At 37.2% G+C, this 21,873-nt stretch overlaps 1 protein-coding gene across 7 annotated transcripts in view; it reads left to right on the top strand.

Annotated features, from left to right (window-relative positions):
- Positions 1-21,873, top strand: part of camk2d1 (calcium/calmodulin-dependent protein kinase (CaM kinase) II delta 1) — an 81,392-nt gene that overhangs the window by 464 nt on the left and 59,055 nt on the right. For all 7 annotated transcript variants that reach the window (XM_048186448.1, XM_048186445.1, XM_048186443.1 and 4 more), the window contains exon 2: positions 1,003-1,097. In XM_048186448.1, coding sequence (XP_048042405.1) covers positions 1,003-1,097 — 95 coding nt within the window. The remainder of the gene's footprint in view (positions 1-1,002; positions 1,098-21,873) is intronic.

Here is a 21,873-nt window from a genome sequence, read left to right as displayed (position 1 = left end):
TTCGCGGGAATAGCAAATGGCAGAAATGTTTGTGTTTCCAAAACAGAGTTTAGTTGATGTTGAGAAGCATGTTCAAACACATCTACCGCAGGAATATACATTCAAGACCAGGATCTTGTTTTCTTTTAAAGAGGCAGAGTGAGGAACTAACAGGAGCTCCTCTAAAGGATTAGTTCACTTCACAATTCAAATTCCTGAATATTTACTCACCTCCATGTCATCCAGGATGTTTATGTCTTTCTTTCTTCAGTCAAAATGAAGGTTTTTGAGGCAAACATTCCAGGATTTTTCTCCATATAGTGGACTTCACTGGGGTTCAACGGGTTGAAGGTCCAAATGTCAGTTTCAGTGCAGCTTCAAAGAGCTCTACATGATCCCAGACGAGGAATAAGAGTCTTATCTAGAGAAACCATTGGTCATTTTCTAAAAAAAATTATATACTTTTTAACCACAAATGCTCGTCTTGCACTGCTCTGTGATGTTCCATGCATGACGTAATCATGTTGGAAAGATCTTGGAAGTACTGATCCAGTTTTTACAAAGCAAATGTGCAAAGCCTGTAGAACACCCAAAAAAAGGTAAAACAACAATGTTTGACGATTTTGAAGTTTTTCGTCCTACCGCGGTACTTTCACCTACTGCGTGACCTTTCTAACATGATTACGTCATGCGTGGAGCATCACAGAGCAGTGCAAGACGAGCATTTGTGGTTAAAAAGTATATAATTTTTTTTAGAAAATGACCAATGGTTTCTCTAGATAAGACTCTTATTCCTCGTCTGGGATCATGTAGAGCTCTTTGAAGCTGCACTGAAACTGACATTTGGACCTTCAACCCGTTGAACCCCAGTGAAGTCCACTATATGGAGAAATGTTTTCATTCATTTCTTTTCCACTGAAGAAAGAAAGACATGAACATCTTGGATGACATGGAGGAGAGTAAATTCTGCATCCTGCAAAGAAATTACTGATATTATAAAAACAAAATCTCTTTGACTTCCAGAGGAGCCTTTTCTGTGGTGAGAAGATGTATGAAAATCTCCACTGGTCAGGAATACGCTGCCAAAATCATCAACACCAAAAAGCTGTCTGCCAGGGGTGAGCTCAACAAATGCTGAAAATAACTGCTTGTTTACTACATCTGTAGCTTTAACTTAAAGTTTCTACACAGTATTGTCGTTCCACTGAGGGTGTTATCGCGGCTGCAGTGTAACCACAGTCAGCTCATTGTTTTTGGGCACACGTACAAAACCACAGTGTACTGTTCTCGGTCATTTAGCGTTAAATAAATAGTTTGAAAGGCTATTACTGTTGCTCAAACTCAGGGTTGGGTTGAGCAAACCACTAACCTAAAGGGATCATGAACGGCATTTTTTAATTTTATGTTTCCCAAGGTGCACTCACAATGTTAGTAGAATGTTTACATCAACAACGGCATACTGTAAATAATTTAGAAATAATAATATATGTGTAATAAGATAATTTTGAAGATGTAAAAGGACATTTCTACTTGATTTTTGTCCTTTGATTCACTTTGTGTAAATGGGCGGGTGTCTTTTAAGACTTAAAGGATTAGTTCACTTTCAAATGAAAATTATCCCATGATTTACTCACCCTCAAGCCATCCTAGGTGTATATGACTTTCTCCTTTCTGATGAAGACAATTGGAGTTATATTAAGACACATGTAGACACATTGTAAGAAACCGCCTTTTTCAAAACTTATAAAAGCTTTAAAAAAAACAAGGGGGTTTCATTGATGTGTTTTGTCGTAGTAATCTAGTTAAATGCTGTAATCATCTGCCCACAAAAATGTTGGAAATTATGAAAATAATGCGTAACTGCACACTCAATTTGGGTTGAAAATGGACAAACCCAGTGATTGGGTTGTTTTGACCCAGCGGTTGGGTTAAATGTTTGCCCAACCTGCTAGGTAGTTTTATTTAACTCAACTATTGTTTAAAAATGACTATATTGCTTGCTTAAAATGAAATGAACATTTATTAATGTGATTAATTAATAATAATTAAACAATAAACATTGCTTATTAATAAATGTTCACCTTTTGATTATTATTGTTGCCTCTATATGCGTCTGATTTTTAATTTCCAACATATTTTGGCTTCATTTTAAGTCAGCCATATAGTCATTTTTTAACGATAGTTGGGCAAACATTTAACCCAACCACTGGCTCAAAACAACCCAATTTGTCCAACCCAATTTGGGCTAATTTTAATCCAGCATTTGTTGCCACTACTTTCCCAAATGCCCAATAAACTTGCAGAGATGGAGTTTACTGCTTTCATTCACTGTGAACTGAGCCGTTCTGAGATGCGGAAAACACCGGATCACGAGCTGATGTGCGCTCGCTTTGAATCATGCAGACTATATACTTATTTAATTAAATTGCAGTCTTTTGTGATTTGATAAGGGCACAAAAGCATATCACGCTTTCGATTTTAGTTCGTTTGACAGATACTTTGCTTAAGCAATGGTGCAAAACAATGCTAGAGTTTTAAATAATTTTCAGTTCATTATTAGACTATGGTGGGCCGCCAGAGTCTAGGTAAAAACACATTGTTTTTGTGTGTGTCCCTTTAAATGCAAATGAGCTGCTGCTCCCGCCCCCTTTCCAGAAGAGGGCGGGGCTTTAACAGCTCAACAACAACAAAGCTGGAGAATCTCACGCAGCCAAAATGACGAAAGTGTTCAGCCTTACATTGTAAAAAACCGGAGTCGACACTGATGGAGAGACTCAGGAAGAAGTTACAACTTTTAGACGTTTCTGAATGGTTAGTGGATAAATTGATGTAGTTGCTGTGGAGTTGATTCAACTCATCCACTAGCATGTGCCGTCATGTTCATCTTTTGTGTTGAATTGACCCTCGTTTGTGAAGCAGTCCGGCGTAAAATGACGGCATGACAACAACACTCTACTACAACAACTCTTCCTCTTCTCTAAAGCAGCCCAACATGGCCCCGCCCCCTTTGTTGTGTGTTATCGGGGGCGGGGTTTATTTAAATTTTGGGGTTTGTGATGTCATTAACCCGGGAATAGGCTCATTGTAGTCCCTAAAAGCCATTTGTTGTAGTCCTTAAACAGAGATTTCTGTAAAACAAAATATCTCTCTTTGCATTGAACTTTGAGTGTCGTAACTTTGCAGATGTTGTTTATGATCAAACAACAACATTACACACTAACTAAAGTTAAAAAAGTCAAATCATAATCAAAGACCCCTTTAAAAAATCACTTGTAGTACAGTTGAAAGCAAGGAGCTTGTGACATCATTGCCGCCCACTGTAGAGCAGGCCCATCGCTTCCCTCTTTGGTCCTTCATGGGTCAATCTGTCAATAGCATAATAGTCCAGGGATGCTGCGGAAGCCTTGTGTTTCACGTCTGGCTGAGCTTCACAGGCAGCTGTTTGCTGAGTGCAAGCGTGGGACGGCTCTGGCGCTCCTGAATCGACTCATACTGGGTCTTTAATAGACTGTGTCAAGCCAATGGAAGAAATCAGTCCTTTGTGTACAGGAGAAACACGTCACCTGGAATCTAAAGAGAATCTAAAGGTAGAAGATGAGGGTTTGACATGTAGAAGAAAGTGTTGGGTGGGGTAGTTGGGCATGTCAAATTTAAAACAAATTTTACACCATTTTTAAAACAAAAAAAGTGAACTGAAACTTGGACAGAAGAGTTATGACTCTGCTTTCAAGTATGTTCAGTGTGCCATGAACCATGTGCAATGTGAATGCAAAGATATGAATGCTTTATTTAGCTCTTTTAAAGAGGACTCAAGTATAACTTTTAACGTGTAATACTTTCCATTAGCAGCATAACACAGGCAGAACATCTATTGCTAATTTGTATTTTTGCACTTTTGTTTCAGATATCACAATATGAGAAATTTTATTCGTAACGTTCATCACTTTAAGAGCGAATGCACAGATCCAGTATACTGATACTGTACACATCCATTGACCTTCTCAACTGTTTAAGTTCACTTAAGACATAATTGACTATGTTTTCTAGGATACTTGATATTTTTTAACATAATTTTGTGTGAATTTGTCCGCTAAAGTGCAAGAAGACGTGAAAGAAAGTTTTGTATTTGCGTGTTGTCTGAGACGCAGCTTTCTGTGTGCGCGCACTAAAATTTCCACACAGTGCGCGAGTAATGAAATGAGATCCATTTTGCATCTTCTTGTGCTCGAATATTTAAATTGTCAAGTCTTAAATATTCGTGATGATGCAGCGCTGGCCCGTCAACTGTCCCAACGTCATTCACGCTTGTTCATGTTCATGCATTGTGCATAAAAATGTTACCGGCCAAAAGGCGAGTGACACCGTTTCATATACTTGCCAATGCTGATTTTTGCTTGTGTTTGTCGCTTGGCTCGTGTTAATTTTAGGCCCTAAGTGTGTCTATGCACTGTTTTAATATGTGTCGGAGAGAGAGAGAGAGACAGAGAGCAAGAGAAACCCATCTAATTTTCATCATCCACTGAAGGTGACCTCCGAATAGGGATTCCCTCTTCTTCAGTCTGCGTTTGTGCTCTGAATATTAAAGGATCTCTCATTGGAAACCTCTCACCACAGGGATTTATTGGCATGCTGATTCTGAATCAATTTATCCTGCTTTCTTTTTTGTCACTGCACAGGTACAGTAGAAGCCCATAAAGACTGATGCAGTATTTAGTGTTAAAAGAAATAGCAGTGAGCTACTTTTATTTCTTTAATCCTGCTTAGGCTTTGACTCTCTGAATGCGTCTATCGCTGAGGCGATGGAGAAGGAAAGAAAGGAATCCAAACTGAGAAAATCAGAGTTTGAATCTACACTGGTGTTTATCTCAGCATCCAATGGTTATTAAGAAACAAAAGAATGTCTAGCTCTTTAATTCGGTTGTTTCATCAGTCTGTCAGCAGAGAGTGGAGTGTAATGTAGATGAAATGTTTGCTGAAGACATTCCAGATGTACAATTCAGGTATTTTAGTTGTTGGATCAGTTATTTATGCTGTACAGGCATGGTAATTTCTACGAATAACCCGTCCAGAATGTTTGTGTAGGTGAAAGGTTCTCCCAGGTCGTTGACCTGATCAGTGGCAAAGTTCAAAGATACTCTGACAAGACTGTAGTTTCATTTCTTGGGTTCTTTTACAGTTCATGTTGGGAAAGCAGTGGAGACTAGAGAGAGAACTATGTTATAGAAATATCTATAGAATAATCACATTAAATGAGAGCCTAATAACATAAAAAGAACTGGCCATGGTTTTTCATAAGGAAAAAATTCTCTCTCAACTAATACAGTGTCCTAACCAGACGCAATGCGATAAGATTCCAGCGACTAGCAATTTGTCTGTCCACAGCAGACGCGACAAAATCAATCCAAAATCACAGCCAATCAGAAGAGCGTGTGGGTGGAGACTTTCTGCAAATTCACTTTACTCGCAACCGAATCAATCCCAAATCACAGCCAATCAGAAGAGCGTGTGGGCGGAGTCTCTCTGCAAATTCACTGCACTCGCAACCGAATCAATCCCAAATCACAGCCAATCAGAAGAGCGTGTGGGCGGAGTCTCTCTGCAAATTCACTGCACTCGCAACCAAATCAATCCAAAATCACAGCCAATCAGAAGAGCGTGTGGGCGGAGTCACTCTGCAAATTCACTTTACTCGCAACCAAATCAATCCATAATCACAGCCAATCAGAAGAGCGTGTGGGCGGAGTCTCTGCAAATTCACTGCACTCGCAACCAAATCAATCCCAAATCACAGCCAATCAGAAGAGTGTGTGGGCGGAGTCTCTCTGCAAATTCACTGCACTCGCAACCAAATCAATCCAAAATCACAGCCAATCAGAAGAGCGTGTGGGCGGAGTCTCTCTGCAAATTCACTGCACTCGCAACCAAATCAATCCCAAATCACAGCCAATCTGAAGAGCGTGTGGGCGGAGTCTCTCTGCAAATTCACTGCACTCGCAACCAAATCAATCCAAAATCACAGCCAATCAGAAGAGTGTGCGGGCGGAGTCTCTCTGCAAATTCACTGCACTCGCAACCAAATCAATCCAAAATCACAGCCAATCAGAAGAGTGTGTGGGCGGAGTCTCTCTGCAAATTCACTGCACTCGCAACCAAATCAATCCCAAATCACAGCCAATCTGAAGAGCGTGTGGGCGGAGTCTCTGCAAATTCACTGCACTCGCAACCAAATCAATCCCAAATCACAGCCAATCTGAAGAGCGTGTGGGCGGAGTCTCTGCAAATTCACTGCACTCGCAACCAAATCAATCCAAAATCACAGCCAATCAGAAGAGTGTGTGGGCGGAGTCTCTGCAAATTCACTGCACTCGCAACCAAATCAATCCAAAATCACAGCCAATCAGAAGAGCCTGTGGGCGGAGTCTCTGCAAATTCACTGCACTCGCAACCGAATGGATGAGTACATCATCAAATTTATAAATCAATCTGAAATTGTTTTATAAATTAAAAACAATTTAAAGCAATCTGAAACAATCTTTGTCGTAACATACACTTGTTTGTTCACAGTTTGAATGTTCTTGTTTTCCTAAATTTATTTTCAAGATGTGAGGTGAATTATACATCGTGTCTTTCAGGTCACGCAGAATGATATTCAAACTCACATTAGATGCTTTTAACATTAAATAAAGCACACAATCAGTACATGTGATTATCGTTGACATACTTTATTGCAGAAATAATCTGTTTCTAAAATAGAATTGCTGTGTATATGGTTGTTGTGACTGTTGTGACTCAGATTAACGTAGAAACGATGTCCTTTATCACGTTGTGTGTTGCGGCATTGCGTCACGTCTGGTTAACCCTGTCAGTTGGTACATTTTTCATTTTTTCTAGCTAACTATTGAGCTATAGACATTGAATAGCCTTCCTGGAGTACATGAAATGTTAACATATTGTTAACAAGCTGTTTTATTGACATCTTTCCATTGTTGAAATGATGAGCGATTGCATGAAACATGATAATAAGTATACTGTTTCATACCTTCATTTGTGTTTATTTTGTGCTATAATTAGTAGTAAAGAGCAAGAGACGATCGATTCATGTGAACTGAACTGTTACGACACATTAAAAAGCATCAAAACTTTAATTAGAATTGACTTGAAAACTGAGACTATGTTTCATAATCAAAGTCACAAAGCTTATTGCAGTTGGATGGCAGGAGCTACACATGTTTAGTGAAGTTATGCATGCACAGACTAAAAGATCGGGATTTAAGAATCGATATCAGTTCATCAAAATGAAGATTGATTACAATCGATAAATCAGTATTGGCAACCCAAAGACGTCAGTTTATACTATTTAATGATATAATTTATGTTTCTACTCCAACTCTTTGTTGAAATAAACAGTGTCTGTCATAAAAACTTGCAATAAATAAGACATCACTAACTGGTTAAGTCAAAATATGAATATGATTGCACACATTCATTCAGGCCAACAGGTTATGTGATACTCATGCCAGGTTTATACATCTGTGTCAAACAATAAGTCAATGCATCACATTCAAAAGAACGATGTAAACGTGAGGGGTATGAACTCTGACATCTGAAACCTTTGTGTACTTGTGAATCAAACTGAACCTGATTGAGAGATACGGCCAAGAGGGTTGTGGAAGTCGAGGAGCTGGTAGTGTTGCAACGCCAGATGTTTGACAGTTGACAAGAAATGTGGTCCACTTTATTTGCTAATTTTGGCCAATGAAGAGGCTGCTTGACTGGAATGTAAAATGACCAGTCGTGATTCACTTTTCGTGATGTTTAGGAACAATGTGGAATGTGCAGGTGTGCTCAAAGAGTTCTCGCATCTAAATGCCTTCAAGGAAACACTGAATGTCATAGCACAGTGTAAATGGGGTAATCACAAGTGTGGATGTTGAAGAATCTTTTGACTGAGGCACTTGGATTTATTTCTACAGGGTATTGCATAAATTTGGTGTCCTTTTAGAATACTTCTCAAAAAATACACAGGCACTTCATGGCAATCCAGCAGCAGCAAGAATATAAATGAATGGCCACTTAAGATCCTTCAGCTTGGAGAGAGGAACAGGTTGTGTCTGATTCCCTCAGATTCTGGCCCTTTATTTTGAACATGAAGACCAAAGCATTCAACAGACGGACAGCACAGGTGGTCTTTTTTAGATTGGTATTATCTGAATATTCAAATTATACATGCATTGACAAACCACTAGAGAAGATCAGAAAAATGCCATTGAAATTTCATAAATACCTGGAAATGTGTCGTGCACAAACTAAAAGAAGATGATGAATTGATGGAACACTCTAAAAATGCTGGGTTAAAAGTTGGGTTAAATATGGACAAACCCAACGATTGGGTTGTTTTGACCCAGTGGTTGGGTTAAATGTAGCTAGGTAGTTTTATTTAACTCAACTATTGTTTAAAAATTACTATGTTGCTCGCTTAAAATGAACCCAAAATAGTTTGGAAATTTGTAACTATGTGTCTGATTTTTAATTTCCAACCTATTTTGGGTTCATTTTAAGCCTGACGTAGTCATTTTTACACAATAGTTGAGTTAAATAAAACTACCCAGCAGGTTTGTCCATATTTAACCCAACATGGATTGTTTTTAACACAACATTTCTAGAGCGAGTGATTGCTCAGGTCTTCAGTTCTGTTCAAGAACCAATTAAGTTAACGATGTCCTGGAAGAATAAACATCAGAAAAGGCCCAGTTCTGTTGATGTTCACACTGTATCTGAACAGATGGACGTGTTTTGTATGCTGTGTTTGGGTCCATTAAAGCTGAATGGATTTTCTTTGTGTAAATCCATTAATTGTATTAAACCACCCGCTGAATGCACAGAGATGTATCGCTAAGACATTTTACATTACTCAAACTTAGACCGCACATGTAGAACTCTTCCTCCCCGACTGATTGAAATATTAATCAGTTTCCTTCTTCTTCTCCTCCTCATAATGGTACTGTAATTTGTTAGGAGGTGTGTGATAAATGCTCTTCACAAACACATATCCACTTTTACTGTATTTAAATAGATCTCAAGATATGACAAACTCGGCTTTATGCGCTCATTCACACACTTATGTAACAGTGATTAGCTCACCAGAGAGAAAACTACAGAATATAAAGACAGAATAGCGTTTGGGCAACTTCTGTTCTCCACTGAATTCACCACTGACATGCTGCAGTCACATCAAACAAACGTTGTACAAATGTTTGCATTGGTTAGATTTCACCAAAGGCTTTCCAGCTGCACTGCCTGTCTAAAAATAGACCGTTTACAGGCGAACTGTGAGAGATATTTCATTCTCATATTTTCTTCTGCCGTTTCTTCCCACACGTTTTCAGTGTCAAGCATTGGTGAACTTCTTTTCGTGCTGGTCTGTTTATATCTGAGATGTTGACTTCCTCAGGAGCCTCGCCAATAGTTCAGAGGAAATAGTTATGTAACCCAAGGCTCTCCATTCACAAATCTATCATATGTTTAGTATTAACCTCTGTTTTGTAGTTGATGTTTTTTTCTTCTCTAGAATTGTTACAGTTGATGCTTTCTCACAGTCTTTACTAAGGAATTTCTACCGTTTAGAGATCACGTGTGAAAAATACTGGTAAATCATCTGCTGATGATGTGATACTTGTTATACTCTGTGTTGTTTGCAGTGAGGGCGTGTTAACATAGTTGTTGTGCTACTTTTTAATAGTTTTTCATTGTAAATGTGCCAGACAGCTGTTTTAGACTTGTTGCACTTTGTCTCTTTGCTTTTTCAGCATCTCGCACATGAGCTTTGCAGTTGGACAGTCAAAAACAAAACAAAACAAAACAAAAAAACAATTTAAACAGCGAAATTAAGTGTTTAAAGGTCATTTTTAATTATTGACATCACAGAGTTTACCAGTATTTTGGTGCACACTTAGAATAAATAGAACGATATCATCCACTGATGTGGATGCTGATGAATCTCCCATGATTCTGACAAACCAAACTAAATAGCATGTTTTAATTTACTAGAAGTTCTGACAAAATGATAATTGCTGCTATTTATTTATTTATTTATTTATATATTTTTTTATTTGAATGAATGAATTATAATAAAAAAAATTGGGTTGAGTGAATGATTCAATGACTCACTCATAAAGATTTCACTTGTTTCATTACTGGATGAATCAGTGTTTTTGAACGAATCTCTTGAATGAATGATTCAATGACAAATACATGTTTTAACAGCCACTTGTCGCCACCTACTGGTGTAACGATGTAATCAATACAATCGTTATATGAAGCGTTACTTTCAAAAGGTGATTTATTTTATTTTGATCGCTACCGTAGACATTAGTGTTTATATCTGAACTATAAACTTTTATCCCATTACTTCTGTGATCATTTGAATGATCGTAAGACAGAAATAATAATACAGTATGTTTAAAAAGACTCTTTGTGAATCTGTTTTCATATCTATACATGACTTATCAAAGGTTTAATAGACATAGAGCCGAATCACTTCATTTAGCAATAAGATCATGTGAGTGTTTGAAGCGAGATAAGCATATTTTAACAGATAACAACAAATGAGCATTACAACTTTCCAGAGTTATTTGTCTGTATGAAAAATGAGGAAGAATATTTAAAATATCTAATAATAATCACTACACTCTGAACAAATGACACCTGTGTTTCAGTCATCGACCTCAGTAGTACTAGTTAGACAATGATTTTTTTTGATATTCAAATAAGATTCATTCACAATCGAAGGCCACTGCTCATTTATGAATGCTGGTCAAACATAAGCAAACTCGGCTGAATGTAGATATGGGAATCTATTCAGAAGCAGTGGTTATGTTTGCGCCCTCATGCGCTGTTCTTGTTCAGCTGCTGTTTCTTTGTCACCTGAAACCCAGATTTGTGGTTTTTTTTTTTCTTTCTTGGAAAAGAATAGGAAAATAGTGGGGTTTCATGTACTGTAATATTAGAACGGTGCTGGGATGTCAGTTTATAAGAAAACATTCGAGAGCTCAGCAGAGTCAGCATTACTGTATCACACCGAAAAAGAGTTTGAATTAAGATCAGGTGTCCAATCCAGGAGAAACTGGTTGTTATTTCACTTAGTGTGAATAGTATATATTTTTTTAAAAAACAGGTGAAAAGTATAGACTTAATATATCTTATGTCACTTTTCCACTGCATAGTACGGCTCATTACGGCTCTCTTAAATAGCACCACCTCTGTTGAGGTTCCAAGTGAGCCGTACAAATAGTAAAATGTGAGGTGTAAACACTGCAGATCACTGATTGGTCAGAGAGAATCGTCACTACCAGCATCATTGGACATCAAACCTGCTAGATTTAGATAGTCAGCAACAGAAACAGCTTTTTTAAACGACCATCGTATGCAACTTGAAAGAAGAAATGGCTGTATCGTGGTCAGTAGTCGAGGTGCAGACGTTCCTCTTGTTGGTAGCCGAGGAGCGGATCCACGGCAGTAGAGGCGGTGCAACTATAACGATCACACTATAATCCCACCCACTTTGAAGCAGTACTAACTGCAATGGAAAAGCAAACTGAGCCAAGCGAGTCGTGCCATGCCGTGTAAAAGCGCCATTAGTGAGACAAAACACACTTTGATGAAAATAAAACCTTGTTTGCTGCTGCTGCAAAGCAAATATTGACTCGCTACTGCTATTAGATACACAGATGTGCTGCAGTGATCATGTAAGATACGCCACTGCTGCATAAACAGACGTACATCAGTCCTGGAGCAGATCTAGGCAGGTGGAGCTGGGGAGGTGGAGGGGCTCAGAGGAACATGTTTTAGTGTCATGTTTGTTTGTTTTTTCATTATATAGATTGTTTAAAATGAACTATTCAGAAACTAGTGCAGTTATATACATAGGATACCATTTTATTTTATTTATTTTTTACTTCACCTATTAAGTTTTAACTTTAGTTATTAACTTTTATTAGACTGCAGATCGAAATAAAAGACGCAGTTTCACTCTTTTCATCTGCACAACAAAAGTATAGTCCAAAAACATTTTATCTTGCAATGTTAACTTACGAAATGAAAGAACATCAAATCAAGAATTTATTTATTTATTTATTTATTTATTTATTTTTTACATTTTTTTGGCTAACTGCTATGGAAAATGTGACACAACTGACATCTTAGCTTATTATTTCCCTACAACAAATTGCGAGATTTTGTCGATATACAATAATATTGTCACATCTCCCGCTCTAGTCTGGAACGTGGAGAAACACGGAAAAGTGGAGTGAAACAAACAGTCAAATGTCACAGTGCTGCTATACTAAATACAGCACTCCTGGAATGTTGACCAGCCAATCAGATTAGAGGGTTATAAATTAGGGTTGTTCCGATTCCGATACTAGTATCGGAAATACCACCGTTACCACAAAAATTTCTGGCATCGGTATCGGCGAGTATTTAAACTCACGTACCGATCCGATACCATTTTCTTAAACAATACCTAGTCGTGCCCGCTATCTTTGCTTAACAGCAAATCGGAAATCAATTCTTCTTCGAAGTGAAAACGTGCTAGCAGTATGTCTGCTGTTTGGCAGTATTTCAGACCAGTAAAACGACGACATGTCTCATATGCAATGCTGCAATTTCGAGTGGCACAAGTATTGGCAACTTTAACACAAATAACTTAATAAAGCATTTGAAGACGCGTCACCCCGCGCAACACGATGGTTACATGAAGGCTAATGCTGCGTTCACACCAGACGCGAATGAAGCGATAAGCGCGAGTGATTTACGTTACATGTTAAGTCAATGCAAAGACGCGAATTGACTCCCTGCGGCGCGATTCGCGTGAATGACGCGGTGCGAATTGAGCGATTCGGGCGTTTGACGCGCTTAAGGTGGAGAAGGATGAGGCGTGCCAGCTTCATTCAAACAAAGAGAAAAGTTTTCAAAAGACAATAAAGATAACCGACAAAATTGTCGGGTTTATTGTTCTGGATGACCAGCTGCTGTCAGTCGTCGAAAACGTGAGATTTTTATTTAACAAAATTGTTTCTGGACTTCAGGTTTTAAAGAGATTATTTTCTTATATAGCCTAATTATATTCCTAGATTTATTTGTTGCACTGTTTTTATAGTTATATTGTAAAACTAATATACCTTTTTCAGTTTACAGTGTTAGATTTGTGGCTGCATTTGAAGTTCTTTTTCACTTAAAATAAATAAATAATATAACTGACAAATGTATGTCAGATAATAAAAATACTCTAGTTCACTGTATGTTTTTGTTCTTGTTTTATTAAGGGATAAGTCTGAAGCACACCATAAATAATTCTATCAATTCATACAGGGCTAGTAGTATATATATATACAGATACACACCCAGGTATCGGCCGATACCCTGAGCTCAGGTATCGGAATCGGTATCGGGAATGGAAAAGGGGTATCGGAACATCTCTATTATAAATATTGCATAACCACAACTCTTGGCTATAGGTATCAGCCAAAATATCTATATTGTTGCATCACTAACCCAAAAGCAGCTTTACAGCACCACCATCTCATCTGTGCTACAAACAAACTACAATCTGTAGCCATGTTTCCATCCAAAGTTGCGAATTTACCTTTTGCTCAAAATTGGAATATTGCATAAAACATTTGCAAATAAAGCAGCGTTTCCATTCAGCGAGTCGAAGAGAACAAAATCGACTTTGAAGACCTTTCATAATGACCTAAAAAAAACATTTCAGATGCTGATGAGATCAGTTCGCTGGTTAGTCCAGTTATCACTTTGATGTGCATCAAGGGTTTATTTGGTAAATGTGTTTTCATCGTAGTTTGTGCACATAATCAATTCAGTGCATGCGTTTTTTTTATGTACATTTTTAGAATTTATGCGCATCTTGCCGTTTCCATCCAGTGTTTTTTAATGCAAAATCCTAAAATTTGCATAAAAATAGGTTCATTTTCCGCACCACAGAATGCTGTCCAAACACAGGCTCTACACTATACACCTAATACGCCTGTCATGTGTAATTAGACGGATATCTAGTACATGAAGAGTTGTGCAGAGTTCCAGACGTGCAGATGAAGAAGGCAGTGGTTCCTCTGGTAATTACACCTGTCTGAATGTCGGCCCATGTTAAGAGAGATAGGAGAGCTCACGAAGACAAGATAATGAGGTGCACCGTTTAAAGGCCACAATAATGAGGCCGATTTACAAGCTGTTCTTGTGCTGTCATACTTTTCTGGCAGAAGAACATGCTTATAACCATAACAGGGTTTGTGTTGTGTTAGACAGCTTTGGGTTTTTATCATTATCAGTTTTCAGAGGCAATCAGGTGCATTTTAATTGGTCTAGAGGCCTATTGTCAGTAACGACATCTCAAACTAATGAGCGATTTATGAGCGGTGCGATCACCAGATGGGTTTTTAAGTTTCACTTTTAAATTAACACCGGATAAACATCACCAGGCACTCGAAGAGAAGCCCTTTTATTATTATTATTATTAGATTCCTTGTGTTTTTCAGTTGCTTTGGATATTAGTTTCTATTAAATGAATAAATGTAATGCTAATTTTTGTCAAAGCACAGATCATTACACTGCCTGGCCTGGAAAAACTCTTACAGATTGAGTTATGAAGACGTCTATAGAAAGCTATAATGCTGTGGCTTCATAATTTCATAATTGCCGTAGACAGAAATGAACATCAACTATATTTGACATTACATGCTTCATTAATACCAACATTCAGCACCTATCGTGTAGATTTCATACTTCATTTAAAATGTCTTTAATAATACTGAATTCATGTTGCAGCACATTATATAATGTAGTACATGGCAATTTGTCTGTGAACATACACCAATACATCACATAGACATGAAAAACACATGATTTTTTGTCCATGATAGTCATGGGTTTGACCACAACTTGACTAAAAGCGACAGTTGCCGTTTGAGTTTGAGCTCCTCGGGTTTTGATTCTCTCTTTTTTAACAAAAACCCGCCCGTTTCTGAGCTGGAACCAACATGCCCTCTAGCAGCCAGTGGAGAATGACAGGAATTCTTGCTTGCCGTTCATTAACAAGTCAGCACATGCAAAAAAACAGACACAAAATACTTATGGAGTCAATATGAAAGGGGGACGGGCAAGTGAATCCAAATCAACACATTTCCTCATGGTTGCTATGGAGACTGCACTGTATTCCTTTGGGGGTTTAGATGACGTAATCCCAGATTCTACACTGTGAAACACACACACACACACACACACACACACACACACACACACACACACACACACACTGTAATACAGAGCTCTCATTCAGAAAGCCTTTGCCTGAACAGTGGATTTGGTGCCTCAAATGTCACACACGTCATCTTGTACTGTTGCTTCAAACTACATCAGGCTTCAGTCATGTCTACAGTAAATATTGTAAAGGATGTCTATTTATTTAAAGCAAAAGTTGGAAAATATGTTGCATTGAAAAATATGTGACCGTGGACCACAAAACCAGTCATAAGGGTCAATTTTTTTGAAACTAAGATTTATACATCATCTGGAGGTTGAATAAATAAGCTTTCCATTGTATGATGTATGATTTGTTAGGATATGACAATCAGTGATGGGAATAACGGCATTATAAATAACGCGCGTTACTAACGCCGTTACTTTTTTCAGTAACGAGTAATCAAACGAATTACTTTTTCTCCCGTTACAACGCCGTTAGCGTTACTGACAAAAAAAATGCCGCGTTACTATAATTGAGCTCACTGAAGCGGTTTTCATCCGAGTAAGCTCTCTCTCAGCCATAGGACCTGCAAAGTTTTTTTCTCTGGTGTGTGCTGCGGTTAGTCATACACAAATATAATTTTAAACTGATAATAATGTATGATGCGCTGTGTGTGTGTCTGTCAGAGCTCAAACCAGAATACCCTTTTTGATGCTTGATCGAAAATGTGAAAGAGTTTTTTTCTAGTCGACTAGTAGTTGTTCATTTAAGCTATTAGTTGACTAATCACATTTATATTAATATAATTTCTTAAATACTGGAGAGAATAAACCATAATAAGGAGCGTTTACATAATATAGGTTATATAGCACTCAATGGCACGCATAATTGCTATAAAGAACCGGCAAAAGTAATGATTATGAGTGTGACAAAAACAGCAAGGAGACATTTTAATTGTTTATTAATAAAGTAATGTTTTCTGAATCAGTGTCGGCTGCAAAGATGAAGTTGACATTGCTGATTCTCATTGCTGATCATCTGCTCATATGGACGCGCCTAGAGAGATAACGCACATTTCATTCGGATTAGGCTATATAATCAGAGTAGCCTCTTTCTTTTCGTGTTTAATTACTTCATTTTCGTTAAAGTAGATATTTCAAGCATTCTATAGATATATTTCTCATGTCTGCGAGGCAAGCAGCCTCTGAGTTTCGGTTCATTTAGCCTATAAGACGCGCTCCAGTTCACGCGCCAGTGATCGCGCCTGCGCCTCCATGTCATGATTTTATTGTCTGCTATATTTGCTTGTTATATATTAAATCCAAGCAATTGGTTGATGAAACATTGATTAAAATTAAGATACAATTTTTACAAAACGAAATTCACTTTAAAGAGAGGCTTTCTATTAAACAAAACTTAATGAAGTGTTTAAAATCATGTCTGACCCACTCCATGTCTCCCGATATATTTGCGCATCTTATGATGCATCTTACTCATGCTGTTCACTTTTCATAATCGAATAAATGGATTTAAAACATAACATAAGACTATTTAAACATAAATATGAAACTAGCCTACGTTTTCTTTAATGGCTACCAACACAGTACAGAGAAATTTCATGTCGTGAGCAAGAGCGGATCATGAGTCAGGAGTCGCATCAAGAATAATTTATTCTTAGACTTATATGTAATATTGGGGGCATTCAATTTATTTGGCATATTTTTATTTTTATTTTATTTTTTTAAGTAACGCAATAGTTACTTTCCCTGGTAATTAGTTACTTTTATAATGATGTAACTCAGTTACTAACTCCGTTACAATTTGTGAGAAGTAACTAGTAACTATAACTAATTACTTTTTTAAAGTAACGTGCCCAACACTGATGACAATATTTGGCTGAGAAAATCTGAAAATCTGGAATCTGAGGGTGCAACAAAATCAAAATATTGGGAAAATCGCCTTTAAAGTTGTCTAAATGAAGTCTTTAGCAATGCATATCTACTTACAAAAATATTTTTTATAGGTAGGAAATTTACAAAATATCTTCATGGAACATGATCTTTACTTAATAACCTAATGATTTTCGGCACAATGTATTGTTGGCGATCGCTACAAATATACCTGTGTGACTATGACTGGTTTTGTGGTCCAGAATCAAATATGATATTAAATATCAATATTAAATATTAAAAAGACAAAGTTTAAAGATGGAAATCATTGGTTTGTTGTTGTTTATCATAATACCACACAAGGGTACATTTTAAAATATTTTTTTTGAGAATTATAAAGTAGTTTTATTGTGGTGTTATTTGATTTGTCTCATCACATTCACTCCTGTTTGATAAAAAAATTGGTATATTATTGCAATGAAGATGTTTAAAAATACCAAAATTCTCAGAAATGGTTAAATTGATCTTTCTTTTCCATCCAAAATACTTAATTTTAAAAGTTACCCATCAACACTTGTGTTATTTTTCTTTTAATGCAAAATATCCTATTCTGATCAGCAAACAGGTTTTGTAGAAATCTTGTAGAAATGTAACATCTTTACATACATATAGAAGCAAATCTGAGAAGCCGATTGCATAACGTTAACATTTTCAGAGAGAACGTATCTCAAATATAAATCGAAATGATAAATTATCTAAATGATCCTCTCTCTCTTAGTTCAGTCATGAAACACTAGGGGGCGCTGACTGATGGTCCTTTACATGCAATCACATCATTGCCACATGGCACAAGCTGATTGGCCTCTGCTGATCCTGCAGCCAATGAGATTGCTTGCTCAAACAGTCTGGTTCAGTGTTTGAGTTCCTCTGAACCCCTCCACCTCCCCAGCTCCACCTGCCTAGATCTGCTGCAGGATTCATGTGTCTGTTTATGCTTATGCTTATTTATTAGCACTACTGTATCTATTACCAGTGTTAAAGGCAGTATGATGGCCTGATATACACTCTATACATAATTATTAATGTTTATAAAAAATAATTAAAATGTATTCTATTTGAACAGATTGTTTCAAGCAGAAGCCTTACTAGAATTATCATTGCATTTTCTGCAGCATTCTCATTTCCCATGAATGTAATCCAACTATTCAAATGAGCATTTGCAGTGGAAAACAATACAGGGTCTGAGTCCTCCGCTCATTTGAATAGTGCTGAAGTTATCAGATGCACATTTGCATATGCAGACATGGGGGAGGTTGCCAAAAATAGATGGGTAAAAAAAGAACCATAGATGCATAAACAGACAGCAGAAATTTGACTGGCGGGTTGACATCGCCTAAGGACCGTCCAGAGGCAAAGAGAGAGGGAAGGTGGACGAACGACAGACGGATGGTGATAGAGAAGCAGAACTCATGATTGCGGGAACAGAAATAAGGATCTGAGGCCGGAGAAAATGAACCGAGCTCATTATGAAACCTGCAGCCACTAATTTGCATATAGATATCTCAATAAACATTTTGTTGCTCTTCATCATAGTCGCATGGTAATCTGAAAGAATAATGGCATATGATTCAATTCTACTAAAAATAAGGTTTTCCTGAAAAGGATTTTCAGCTGCATGTAGATTTCTTCAGTGCATCTATACTGTTTTAAACGTGTTAACAGCCAGTGATTTTCTCTTTCACTTTAGCAAACTTAAATTTCCAGATCCCTCTTTCGTCTTGGGCCTCATGAAGTTAAGCTACCGCCCTGCTTACACAAGTTGTTTCTATATAAATCAATCCAACACTGTGTCTTAATGAGGCTTGACAAGACATTTCCCAGCATCAAGCAATATTTCTTTCCACACTGAGAGAAAGTCATGTAGAGCGAGATGTGGCAGAGGGAAAACTGAAAGTCAGTTTTTTTTTTTTCATTAAATGTTTTGTTTTTATTCCTTTTAATATGTGATAATATATTTGTTTAATAATATAAATATGAATGCATTTTGTCTACAAAGATTAACAGAAACTCAGGCCATTGAATTAAGATAACAAAAACATGTAGCTTTTATAATTCATCTAGAAATTACATTTATCATCATCTCTACTATCATTTTCTGAAGGTTAACCACATCCTTTTACTGATCCTTTGTTGCAAAAGAACACATTTGATGTCATTGTTTGATGGGCTGATTCACGTATCATTGATTCACCCTCATGTCGTTCTAAACCCATATGGCTCCTGTGGATCTCTTTCATCTTGTATAGCTCTTGTATGACTTCAGAAGATTTGCAGTAGGCCACTTTTACAAGCTTGCATTGTAATTGCATTGATTTTTTTTTTTTTTTTTACTGTACATGAGTCATAAAGTGATTGTTAATGTTACAAACAGGAAAAAAAATATGTGTCGACTCATTTGTGCATAAAACAGCAAGCATTTTTAATCCTTTTCATACAAAATTATTGATTAATAAAGACTTAATTTTGTGCTGTTCCTTGCACAATACTATATTATCACCTCAAAACAATTTGTAAACAAATATATTTTGATTTTCACATAACCAGCTCTATGTGTTTGTCTTCTCTGGCGTAGTAAACTTGCTCGGCAGCTCAGCTGATACAGCGGTGCAGTTGTGATGTGAAGCGCTCGGGTACGAGTCACTAGAGGAGAGCTCAAAGACTTGAAGAAACGGCTAAAATGGCATGGTTTTGTTAACATTATCGGGTATGTTTAGGGTTTAGTGTAGGTGGTGTGTTATTTTCAAATGCGATTAAGCGTTAATTCAGAACTGCAGCGTTCGTACCAGTGTTGGGGAAAGCTACTTTGAAAAGTAATGCAATATTGCATTACTCCATTAAAAAGTAACTAATTGCATTACTTAGTTACTTTTTAAGAAAAGTAATGTGTTACGTTACTTTTGCATTGTTTTTTTTTTTTTTATAACAAAAAGGTTCTATTTTTTGGCAAATGTAAAGACCCTTTTACACCAAAATTGAAATAATAAGCCTCAGGCTAAGGAAATGCACATTCACGGGTGTACAGTAGAGGGCGCAGCTCAAACAAACCTTTCAGCTGTGCTGCCATTCTGAATAACCGAAGAATAGGACGCAGGAGAAAAAGATTAACACAAATCTTTTTTTATTTTTTTATTTAACTGAATCATCGAAGGTCAGCAGCAAGTACATTGGTCAATAATGTGAGATTAAATGCATAAAAATATGTTTTATTTAACAATTAATTATTGAAGGTTAGCATAGTATCCTGATTTTGCATTTCACTGATTTTATTCATTTTGAGGAACACTGAGTCTGAAAACTTTTTTTTTTTTTTTTTTTTTTTTTTTTTTTTGTGCAAGTGCGATTAGTAAATGTATGCTCACATTTAGTCCACCCTCTGAACATTTCACTTTGAAACTGTTGTGAAACATTGCAGTATCATTGTGCAGAAATGTCGCCACAGATACGTTTTTTCAATGAATCTGGGTTGGAAACAGGGCTTGACATTAACACCCACAAACCCGCCAGTCACTCTTACTAGCCACTTTGGCGGCTTTAATTTTATATATAGCCTAAATATAAATTTTTCAATTGTAGTTTTTTAAAAAGGCATCTGAAATAATAAACTAATTACAATGTAGTGTTGCCAGTACAGAAATATAATTTTTTGCATATCAATTCTGAAGTATCTGAAACACTTCCAATACTCATTTCATGATACCAGCTGCTCTTTCTCTCTCTCTCATCTCTCCGACAGCATTTCATTTGCTCCGGATGAATATTGTTGGCGTTATAGGGCTTAAATTTCGGCATGGGATTGCGCATATTGGCCATAATTTTACATGATTTTGTTCTCACACCCAAAGTGCGCACACATAAAGCCGCCTCTCAGTACTAAACTGAGTTCTTTTTTTCTGCTTATTGCACTTAAGTGGTCAAATACACACAAAATAATGTCAAAATGCCAGTTTTGGCGAGTATTCACGTAAACAGTCAGTTATGTTTTAATGCATGTGTAACAGTATAATGGATCCGTGCATCAGGTCTTAAAGTGACAGCAGCCTAATAAACCTGCTGCCAAATTATGAGGTGATATTAAAAATATCTATATGGCAGTTTTTCTCCATGGTATCAATGTCAAAATTGTGGCCAGTGAAAATGCTGAGTGACTAGTAACTGTGGAAAACCACTAGCCTCAGTGACTGGTGACCACATGACTTCATGGTCACATGACTTCACTCTGCTTCATGTCTAATTCAGATTTAACGTGCAGGCAGAATGAGGTCAGTATTACAAAGTGGCACACCACTATTTGAAATGTTTATCATTAAATCGTGCATGTTTAACGCTTACTCCCACCTTTTTCTCATTTCATTCGAGCGCCGTATTTCAAGTTTCTCTTTCGCCTCTTTTGCACTAATTTGCTTCTTATGCAAACTTTGTACCTGCCAAGCTGCTGCTGAACACCAGGCCTCTGTCGACCTCTGTTTACTTCTGTTAGTGTGATATTTGAATGAATGAATCTTGCGTAAGCGTGAGAGAACAATGACTGCGGACATCTGCCCTGCGTCGTAGAACCGCATCGAAATCATAAAACACACACACAAATGTTTCTGCATTATATCCGTCAATGGACAGTTGACTTGATTTGACAACTTTGAAAATAGCTGCCCCATTTCTGGCATTCTCTCAGTTTCTGTCAGATGGGAAATGACT

This window comes from Megalobrama amblycephala, linkage group LG3 (assembly GCF_018812025.1).
Source record: "Megalobrama amblycephala isolate DHTTF-2021 linkage group LG3, ASM1881202v1, whole genome shotgun sequence".
Classification (NCBI taxonomy): Eukaryota; Metazoa; Chordata; class Actinopteri; order Cypriniformes; family Xenocyprididae; genus Megalobrama; species Megalobrama amblycephala.
This window is presented reverse-complemented; position numbering and strand designations above follow the sequence as displayed.